Source organism: Zeugodacus cucurbitae, chromosome 2 (genome assembly GCF_028554725.1).
Source record: "Zeugodacus cucurbitae isolate PBARC_wt_2022May chromosome 2, idZeuCucr1.2, whole genome shotgun sequence".
Lineage (NCBI taxonomy): Eukaryota > Metazoa > Arthropoda > Insecta > Diptera > Tephritidae > Zeugodacus > Zeugodacus cucurbitae.
Window position 1 is genome coordinate 16703684 of NC_071667.1, and position 12033 is coordinate 16715716.

At 29.1% G+C, this 12033-nt stretch overlaps 1 protein-coding gene across 4 annotated transcripts in view; it reads left to right on the top strand.

Moving 5' to 3' along the window:
• LOC105216624 (poly(U)-binding-splicing factor PUF60) overlaps positions 1-12033 on the top strand; it is a 337933-nt gene that overhangs the window by 195974 nt on the left and 129926 nt on the right. For 3 of the 4 annotated variants that reach the window (XM_054229247.1, XM_054229250.1, XM_054229252.1), the window contains exon 3: positions 5455-5499. The exons of the other annotated variant lie outside the window; for it this stretch is intronic. In XM_054229247.1, the coding sequence (XP_054085222.1) occupies positions 5455-5499 (45 nt within the window). The remainder of the gene's footprint in view (positions 1-5454; positions 5500-12033) is intronic. 4 annotated transcript variants of the gene reach the window in all.

Genomic DNA, 12033 nt, shown 5'->3' on the forward strand with positions numbered 1-12033 from the left:
TTCTTGCACATGTTGTATTTTATATGCTTTAAATTTAGGATCTCGACGAAAAATGTGCCAAGTCGTTCCATACGTAAGACCGAGTTGCTGCGAACGGCGTCGAATCGACTCGCCACGGTATTCGTGTACACTCGCAGCTTCCGCTGCTATATTTTATACTCACGCTTGATCTATCAAAAAAAGGCTATTGAAAAAAGTACTTGGATCACTTGATATAACAAGATCGATTCCATCCGATGCATAGATGCTATCTTTCACTTTGTCTCGCGAAAGCCAGATTTAACATTTATCAAGTTTCTATTAAATACCGGAATCAGGTATAGCATTAACTAGAAAACGTGTATATAAGTTCCTTGATTTTGACTCCATTGAAGTGTTATTTACATACTCAAAGTTTCACCTCAAACCCACTTTCCGACATGCTTCATGCTCTCAGCCGCGGTCCACTATATATTTTCAGCTGCACCTCATTTATATTTAAATTTTATTATATTATTATTATATTCATTAATTGACAGCAAAAAAGACAAAGATAAATGTTTATGCTTATTAAACACATAAATATTTATTCAAATATAAACAAGACATGCAAACGATTAAATATTTATTTATCATTTATTGTTTTCGCGATATTTACATGCTTGCGGTTATAGTAACATACACATTACTGGTAATTGTACGTGTGTAAGCTTTTAATTAGTAGGTAATATTTTAATATTTTTTTTTCACATACATAATTTTATTAGCTACAAACATGAATTGAAAGCAAACCTCACCGTAAAGCAATTTATAAAAAAAATGAAAATTGTTGAAAATGTATTAAATTGTTGCGCATACGCCCCGCCGAACATATAATTTATCATATGAATACTACAAAATATATATATCTTTGTGGAATTTTTGTTATTGCTGTTGGTAACTAGTGACCACTCACATTTTACACAAAATATGTATATGTGTATGTAATAATGAAAACTTTACGCAATTTGCTGTTGTGTGTTTGCAACTAAGTTTTAATTCATATACATTTAGGGAACTTCATAGCCTGCATGGTTTGTTCTATTGTGCTTTCACACCGAGTTCAGTTTTATTGTTTGCTAATTTGTTGTTGTTGTTATTGTTGTTTTTTTAATTGTTATTTATTACATTATTTTAATATATTTTAGCGTGAATTTATTTATTTATTACATATTTGTTATTGGTGTTTGTGCACATAACTGCTTTTTGGTGGATGTTGTTGTTATTATTGTCTAGAAAATGTGTTAATAATAACCAGAAATTGTAGGAAATCTGAACAGCTAAAATTTATGTCTACAATTAAATATTATTTTAATTTTTTATATGATTTAAATTGAGTTTAATATGCATAAATTATCACTTCACATAAAACAAAAACATCATAAAGGTAGATTATAGGGTAAATATTATTAAATAGTTATTATGAAAAATAAATATGTTTTTTAATTATAATAACGGTAAATACTTGGCAAGGTTGTATAAACATATAATTAATATACCTACATACAATATCAGAATAAATTTTCAAAATTCATTAGTCAAAAAGGAATATATGGAGCTGGAAAAAGGCTTACTGTATATACATATTTGCGGAATAAGAGTGGCGACCTGTTGGAAATTTTCAAATTACCTAAGTTGTTTAAATAAAATATAACATAGCAATTTGAGTATCTAAAAAACTCTCGAAATGGCTTGCATTACACATTTGTTTGAGTAGGGTTGCCACCTGTTTGAATATAGAATTAAGAAAAATAAATTGATAATGATTTTCAACTAAAGGTTTTAAAATATGCTTGTTTATAAAACTATTTTCGGATGAGGTTGCCAAGAGAAAAAATTTCTAAAATGACATTAAGGCAGTAGTCTGCTTTAGAAGCCGTATAAAAGCGTTTTTTAGCAATTTTTTTTTTGAAAGGGAAGGGAATGATTGCGGTAAACGGAATTTTAAGACGATAGTGTAGGGCTTAAAAAACAATATTTATTATTAAAAAAAATTTAAATTTATTCAAAGTTGTAAGTATTTTTCTGGAGCGCCTGGAGTCTGCACTTGTAAATCCGTGCCGGCGATGGAGGTCGTGCGATGCATCTGAAACAGTTGAACCAAATTTTTTTTTTTAATTTTTATAAGTTTCTTTTCTTTCTGAACTAAAAAAATACCGAAGAAGTTTGAAAAAAAATTCACTTTTTTCTTAAAAAAATTGAAATGGCAAAACAAGCAGTTTAAATAATACTATTGTCCAACTTTTATATTTCAAATAGAAAATAATTTTTTTTCGATCGGACATACATATATTCTTTTTGCTATCGCCGGCACCGTTTTCAGTAACACTTGTGAAAATGAAAACTCGAGAAAACGCGATTTAAAGGTCTGCCTTATGCATTCGCACCTGCTCGACGCTCGGCCACTAAAACTGCTCTAACTTCGAAAATATGTAGGAAGTTTAAAGACATATTATTGGATAGTTGTGGAAGAGATTTATACAAAAACAAAAAAAATCTATTTTTTGAAGCCTGTAAAGTAGACTACTGTCTTAAATTATAGGGATTATCACAATTTGGTATAACAATATGGGTGGCAAAAAAAAGTTATTTAAAACCCCCTTCAGCATGGAATATACTTAAATATAATATTATTATATAATAACTGTAACAAAATATCTTCTCTAGAAACATAAAACCAATCAAAAGCCATAAACCAATTAAAAATTGGTCGAATTTAAATAAAAAAAAGACAACAATAACAATTTATTACAACTAATAGCGTTTTTAGTCAGGAGCTAATTGATCAATTTACGGACCTCTGCTCAGCGTTTAACGCTTAATAAGATCGATTTATCATGCAAAATAAAATCTACATTAACTTTCAATTGAATTTTAATCGACTTCAAAATCAAATGCTACTCTGCGACAAAGACGTACGCTATACGTTCTTTGGCTGCGATTGGCTGAATTTTATATAAAAAAAGCTACGATAGATGTCGCTGCTGAAACATATTAATCAGCTGATGAAACTTACCAACTTCTTATGAAAAGCAAAAACAAAAATGTATAACAGCTGATCGGTTATGGATCTTTTTTTCAAATTTTGTTTTTTGTTTTCAGTTTATTTTGAATCAAATTTATTTTCTGTATGTCAAAATGTCGTACAACATATGATTGTGGCAGAAGAGCTTAAAGCTTTCGGTATGTTCAATGCGATCCATTGTAGTACATTCCACAACACCACAAAATTGCAATGGTTTCTATAACCGTATTATAGTACGAAACACCATTTGTTTTCAAACAAAATTCGGAACACCGGTGATACACATATGGTGTCTGAAGCATACTACAATACGTACAACATTTCTGTCTCAGGTATACAAGGCAGAAAGAGTTTATCAATAAAAATTTAAACTGATCAATTTATTTGGCTGTCTAAAAACGCTCTAAAGTATTCATATTATTCCATTATTGCATATTTAATACTATAGAAAATATGATGAAATTTTTTGATAAATTTAAATCGTTGAAAAATGCGAATATGTACATATGTATAAAAACCAAAATTATCCCATGAAATATATTAAAAAAGAATAAAATGAATTTCAGGTGATAATAGGTTCAAGGTATTACGTGCTATTACTTGATAAATTTACATTTATTTGATGTAAAATTTCACATTTCAGTAGCTTTTAGGGCACTAATGAAATTTCCATTTAATTTCACTTAATTTTAATTTATTACAACTTTTATTTGAATTATCCCTCATACATTTTAATAACTCAGATAATGTTGAAACAACACAATAACAAAGTAATAAAATTGTAGGTGTATAATGTAATTCAAACTTGTCTTTTTGAAGTCATGCTATAATTCACTAAATGTAATATAAAATAGCAATAATTTCATACACTTATTGGAATGGTAGTTTGCGGTTCACTTAACATACTCTCATGTGAATTTACATCAATATATTATATATATACATTTATAACGGCATTTGGCTACATTCTCGATAATTTTAACTAAATTTAATTTCTCTTTTACACATTAAATAAATATAAATTCCGAAAAATAACACACATTATAAAATAAAAATTAAATAGCTTTTTGTAAGCAGAGTATTTTGATACTGGCAAAAGGCAAATATTTGCTTAACAAGTAATTATTTATATTATGGGAATAAGATCTATAAATATGTATGCATATATTCGTATAAACACGGTGGGCTAAAAGCATTTTCCGCCTTTAAAAACTTCTTTTTTTTATTATATTATAGATTATTGTAACCAAATTGGGTTCAAATATTTAAGCTTCTAAGAAGGTGTAAAACGTGTGAAATCGAATTACAACCACGTTCAAACGTTTCAAAAGTATTAAAAATGCGAACCAACTAGCACTAGCACTAGTTTAACTTTATTCAAATCGCCACTTAGTTAAGCTAATTAAGACGTTAATAGTCTCATCCGGGTTGCTGTTCAAACTTTCTCAATTAGCTAAAGCAATTAGTGATGGCTAAAGTAAACTTCGAATTAGACTTCGTTCTTTACTTGAGCACTCTTTACAAATTTATGTGAAATTTTTTACAATAATTTATGATTAATTGAAAATTAATTGCACGACAAAAGGAACAATTAGAGGTGAAATTGCTCCTAATTAATTAATTAACAGTGCACTTGCATTTTCTCCTCTCATTGAATACTATTAGCAGGGATTTATGAGAACTTAAAAAAAAGTATATGATCAATTGAACACTACTTGTATGAAAAATTGAGAACAATTGGTGATTAAATTACTCCTAATTGATTAATTCAAAGTGTACTTGTATTTTCTTCTCTCATTTTAATACTATTCAAATGGATTTATGGGAACTTTCACAACAGTTTCAATTGAACACTTAATTGTGCTACAAATTGAGTACAATTATGTGATAAATTTTTGAAATGCTCTTAATTGATCAATTTGCAACTAAAACATAGACCATTAAAATATTACGAAATGGTCATAACCACGCCTATTTTTTTACACATTTTCGGTTTTTTTTTAATAAATTAACTAATCCGAATCTAACTTAATTCGATTACCAATATCTTATATTACATATTATAAAAAATTTTGAACAATTATTTTCAAGATTATTTTTTTCATTTTTAATTTTTCATAATAAAGTACTGTTAATTTAAATTCTAATGGGAATGAATGCATAGCTAGTAGTTTACAATCTATACTAACTGTCATGTAATTAATTAACTTTGTAAATTCTTACTTAAAATAATTAATGATCTCATAAATATTAAAAAATATAATAAACATTTTCATAATTAGCATTTAAAAATAATATTTAAAATATTGAGTCCTTAAAACAATTAAAATAATTATTTAATATAATATCTTTAATGCATAAAACGTTTAGTGCAGATATTCTTTTCTCTTTTCTGGTTCTTATTATTACAGGTTTCAGACACCAATTAAAGCCTTCACCTGCCTGACCACAGCAAGGTAAGCGATTACTCTATAAACTCTTTTATTGACTAAGATTTTTGTTTAATTTTGGTACTGAATATTTGTTATTTAAATTATGTAAAAACGCTAATTAAAAAATTTTACAAAATGTTAAATGCTTTATTGTATATAACACAGAACTTCATTTGAAAATTTTTCATATTTAATAGTTAAATGCCCGTACCTCTTGTCTGTTGAAAGTGTAACTGAATTTTAGCATTATAAAAAATTATATGAATTCATTAATATAGTAAGAATAATACAAAAACTAATATTTTTATAAAAATATTACAATATTCAATTGTAAGTTAGGTTATGTAAAGCCTTCCAACAAAAGTAGTTAGTTCTGAGAATGTCCAGATGATGTTTAAATTGTTGTAGCGGTATAAAAGTTTCGGGGAGTGAAATTCATGTCCGTTTCCGTTACGTAGCGTTTATGATTGCTATATCACTCTTACCAGTTTAAAATAAATACTTACATTTGACTTCTCAGAGATAGACTCTTTCTCACATCTTCTCACCTTAATCGAACTACAAATTGAGAAACTTATTAAATGATGTAAGTAAGTAAACGGCATTTGTTCGATTAAAGCGCTGATTTCGATCGATTTACCATACAAAAGATAAAATAGCAATCAGCTGATGAAACTTAACAGCTTCTTACGAACAGCAAAAACAAAAATATCTAATAGCGTTTTAGACAGACGCTAATTAACCGGTCTTTGCTCCATTAAAACGCTTATTAAGATCGATTTACCATACAAAATAAAATCTACATTTATTTTTACTTGAATTATAATCAAGTTGAAAATCAAATGCAACTCTGCGACAAAGACATACGATATGCGTTCTTTGTCTGCGATTGGCTGATTTTTTTTGATAAATAAAGCTACGGTAGATCTCGCTGCTAAAAATAGTAATCAGCTGATGAAACTTACCAACTTCTTATGAAAAGCAAAAACAAAAATCTGTAACAGCTGATCGGTTATCGAGTAGCCGGCAGTATAAAGGGCAGAAAAGGGTTTCTCAATCAAAATTTTAATTGATCAATTAATTTGGCTGTCTAAAAACACTATAACAGCAGATTGTTAATCGAGTAACCGGCTTTGCGAAAAGCAAACGGAGGATTCTAAATTATAATCTTAATGTAATAAATTAATTTGGCTGAGCGAAAAAGCTTTAAGTAACTGGATGATTGGAAACAAAAAAGAGAAAAATGATTTTGCAGTCTTTGCCATAAATACATTCCTAAGATCAATCTAAGCTCTTCTTCTTACATCTCGAGGAAAATAAAGTAATTTGTAATAATAAATAGTTCAGTGGTTTTCCGAAATAGCGAACACATTAATTGTCAGGCCTGTTCGCTACACCGAATTTTTCGTTAATTCGAGAACTCACTTGAAGGTATGTTTTTCAATAAAAATTAGTTAAATATCCGTAAATTTCAGTTTAATAAACTATTTTATTAAATTATTTGTTAAAAAAAGAAAAACCTTAACAGAACAATTGAAATATTGTATTGAAAGAAGTAATGTGCTGAAAAAGCAAATTCATGCTATACGAGATCAAAATAATTTTTCATTCGTGATACTCGTAAATTTCTATAACTATTTCAAAACTATATCAAACGTCGTTCGCTTCGTTGGATCCTTCCTGAAGTTCAATCAATACGATAAGTTTTGAGAAATTGATATGATTCTTCTTTGCCACTTCTCTTCTTTTTTAGTGCCACTTAAATTGCCGCTGATCAATAATTTTAAGTTTTTCTATCAAATTCAATACTTTCCTTGTACGCATTTATTCAATTTGCACATTTCTTTTGAGTTTTTTTCAAGTTATATTTGTAATTCTACTTTTACCACGATTTTATTTGATTTCTAACTCTTTCTACATATGTTTTATTCGTGTTGTTCGTTCAACCGAGTACTTACAAATTGCCGATGTTCGTTATTTAAGGTACTCAATGTAACAAATTTGCTTGTTCGTTATAAGCGGTTTTCGTTAAAACGAATATTCGTTATTTCGGAAAACTACTGTATACATTTATATGTTCATATATAGTCGATTCCATTTAGAAACATGAGAAATATGAAACTGGTTTAGATTTTCTAGCTCAAAGTGTTTAGAAACTGCCACCAGTGTCAGAAGAAATTTATTTAAAATTTTACTCGAATGAGACGCGAATGACTCTCAAGACAATTTAAATATTCAAATTTAATTTTCCTACACACAAGCAAGCTAATATATTTATTTACATAATAAAATGTCCAAATATTATTTTGTTATATTTTTTTTAGTTCTTGTAAATATTTATAGAATTTATAGAATGACATTATTTATTTTATTACTTCATATGAATGCATTCCGCTGAGGAATTTCTGTAATTTCCTGCTTCTTCCATTTAATTGCATTTCTCAGTGTAACAATTTTGTGCATTTATTAAACTGATTTCAAATTTAAAAAACAAAAACCAAAGCAAAATATGAGCATTCCAATTTAAATTAAAAATCTTTGCATTTGTCTGCTGAGATTTTCAGCATTTATTTGCTTTAAAGTTAAATTCCCACATTTACTTAAATTTCTGCTGAATTGCACACAAAAACAAATGCAAATACAACAACCAGCAAACGGCTTGACTTGCGAATATGCCGAAAAAGGAAATGAATTTGCATTGCTTCGTATTTTCCTTACAAATTTAGAAATATGCGGAAAAGCGAAATAAAATGGCTTTTAAACACTTACAAATAGCAAATAGTACAAGCTCCTTGTTGGCACTCGAGGAGACGGTTAGGTGAAGTGTGTGTGTTAGGGGTGTTACTAAGGCATTTTCACTGTACGAAATTAATTTGCTGCAAGCACGCAAAGTGTGAACTAAAAATTATGCCAAAAGCATTTAGAAGGACAAATACTCCAACACACACACACACATGCATATACACACATGAATCTTTAAAGCCGTAGGTGGTACGCCTCAATTCACCAATCGATTCAGCAATGTTTTTGGACGATTTGCCGAAATTTCAATTGTTTGGTCGAAAATTTTAAAACAAAAATAACAAAATTTATATAAAAAAAATAAGAAGAAAATAGTATGGTCTAGTTGCACTTTTAGCAACCCTATGAGTTTGTGCAACTAGTCAGATAAAACGATGCATTCACACATTTAAACAGCCTTCGAACGCCTTTGTTACGCTTTGAGGCTTAAAATACACGCATATACATTTATATATCCAAGCACTTTGCCACAATTATATTAAATTTGTGTGAAAACATGAATGTGTGTGTGTTTGTTTATTTATACGTATTATGGTTTGTTATTGTTACTTGCTGTTATGTAATTTATTACATACATAAACAAACTCTAAGCCGCCTTAATTGTTACACAATATACTTAGAAATACATATATGCTTATGCAATTGGAAATGCCAGTAAGACACAGTGACGGACTTAGTTGGGAATGGAAAAAAATTATTGGCGTTTTTGCCAACGATTTTTCTAGTCGCTAAATAAATTTACAATATAAAATTATATTCCCTCTAAAATCTCAAATTAACTGAATAGTTATTTCTATTGGTTTTCACCACTTTACCGGCAGTGGTAAGCCTCTTAATACATATTTCGTATTCAATTCTCAGTAATTAGGAAGTCTAAGACAAACTTTCTTATAGCCTTAACACAGCCAAATTAATTGATCAATAAAAATTTTGATTGAGAAACCAGTTTTTGTCCTTCACACTGCCGGCTACTTAATAACCGAACAGCTGTTATACATTTTTGTTTTCGCTTGGAAGTTTCATCAGCTGATTGCTATTTGTAGCAGCGACATCTACTATCGTCTAGCGTGAACAACAAAGAACATATATGTATATAATTACAAATACGGTCTTTGTCGAAGAGTTGCATTTCATTATCCACTCGATTAATATGCGATTAAAAGTAATGTAGAAAAATTAGATTTTTATTTTATATGGTAAATCGAACTTAATCAGCATTTTAATCGAGCATAGGCGGTTCAATTGATCACTTAGCTCCTGTGTGAAAAGACTATTAAAATCTTCTGAAGAAAAATCTCTTCAAAATATCGCTTTTCGTCAAAATATATACCGATGTATCTCTTTATCTTTTAGCTCATGTATGAGGCTTGGCTAAAATGCGTATATCATATAAGGAACATGCGCCTAGATGTAGGCAACTTGTGATATTTTGTTATAATATATATTTTACGGATTTTTAGTATGATTTACTGCCGGGTAATTGGAATATATGGTATATTTCCTTGTATAAATATATCAACGAGTAAATACGTTCGATTCAATCGCTCAGTATCAAGCTATGTATTCCAACTGAAGACTATGAATTCGCTTTCATTTTATCTGTTTTCTAAACAAACGCACAGCCAAGTGCCAGCTAGGGTATGCAATACTTACATCCAAAAATATAGCTATTCACATAAAAGAGCACACCTCATATTGGCCTCAACTGTGAGTGCGTGTGAGTTTTGTATGTGAAAATGGTTGTGCAATTGTGCGGAAGGCAACTGAGAATTGTAAGTGAATACATGTATACACATATGTCTCTACATACATATACATATATATATGTATATGGGCATGTATTAAGCAAGGATGCAAGCGAATACAGCAGGATACAGCTATTTGGGTGTAATCAAAGCAGTAACTATTGTCACTACAAGAACAAGCAATTTAATAAGACAGTAACAATTGTGGGGTATAAAATACTTCAAATAAAACTCAAATTTTTATCATTAAAAATTAAATTTGAATTTACAATTTTAATTTTTTTTTTACGAATTTTAAAATTTATGACAAACAAGAATCCTTTAAGTATCAGTTCTTTCAAGTTGGAAAATTAAACATTATATTTTCGAAAAATATAGATTTAATATCGAAATCATTAATTAATTAATTTAATTGCCTAACAATTAACGAATATCCACAAACAAATTTCCCAAGCTCCTTAGGATATGCTTCTAAATTCCGAGCTACTACATATTATACTACATATTTTTTCCGTTATTTATACTCGTATGTTTAACCTGCCAAATGGTTTTCGGCATTCCTCGCTTATATTTGAGTTGAATTTGTTATACAACTTTCGCTATTTTTCCAAATTATACTCTATACATTTATAGCTTTTCCAGTTCCCATAATACAGTCGGTATTAAACGCATTAGTTAATACAATGTAAAACAAAGGAGTGGCAAAATGAATGCAATAACGTATTAAAACAATGTTCGAAAATTCGAAATTTAATTGGAATATATTTTTTGTTGTAAATTGAGCCAATAATACAAAGTAATGCAAAGGAGCGGTAAAACGAACGTTGTAGCATATTATTGAATATGTTCGAAATTTCGAAATTTAATTCGAATATATTTTTTTAATGTAAACTAATGTAGGTTAATAGTTCTAAAATAACATAGCAATATAAAAAGAATAACTTTAAATAATTAAAAAAAAAAAATAATTTTATAAAATTCTCAATTGGTAAATCAAATATACGTGAGTTAATTTTTATTATTACTCTTATTACTGTCATTCGCATATTTAAATACATTTACATACAAGTGTCTTCTTGCCTCCATAGTTTCTCACTAGCAATTGAATTTGTATTGAGCACTCACACATGCTCCTGCATATATGTGAGAACGCATGCACTTAATTTCCTGCCTTAAGCTACAATCGTCCAGAGTTTCAATCTTCGCTGCCGACAGGCATCTTAAAACAAATTAAATTACTTTTACTGAAGCACAAGTATTTGGTTCGTACAGTTGATAACATGTCGTTACAAGGATCACATTCACTTGTGTATACGATATTTAACTATGTAAATATCTATATATTTATTCTCTGTGCATAGCTGCATCGTTTCTTGAGCTTTTACATATCTCGTATGTAATATGTATGTTTGTATGTCTGTAGACTTTGTATTCAATAGCAAGTAGCTTCGCATCCGTGCAAAGTGTGCGAGCACTGAAGGTGTTGCGATTTACAGCTAAAGTTCTTGGAAATATAAACATCAATTGGATTACTATCTGTATAAGTGTTACTCAATTGAGGCAATAAAATGAAAATTTGCATTGCAAAGTACAGTCGTGAAGCGATTAGTGGAACCCACAATAAATAATAACATATAATTATAATAAAAAAAAACGAAATAGATAATTTCCAAATTTTAATAAAAAAATTAAAAATATTGTGCAATAAAGCTTGTTTGTGGAAAATTAACTCTTGTGTATTCCGTAAACAAAACGCCCAAATAGCCAAACTTATTTTTATCTTATCATAATATTTCAAAGTTAAGTGCCCCTTCTTAACATGCAAGACTTTTGTGACACTTAAGCGGGAAAGGCACTTAAATAAATTCCGCTTAAGTGCCTCGAGGTACTTACCAGGCTTTTATCAAATACTTCGATCTTATATTTTTATTTCGTTCCATCGTCTGCAGTAGTCGCTGTTGCCAATGAGGATCATTAATCTTACGCAAAACCTTTCTCTCGAAAACGCCAA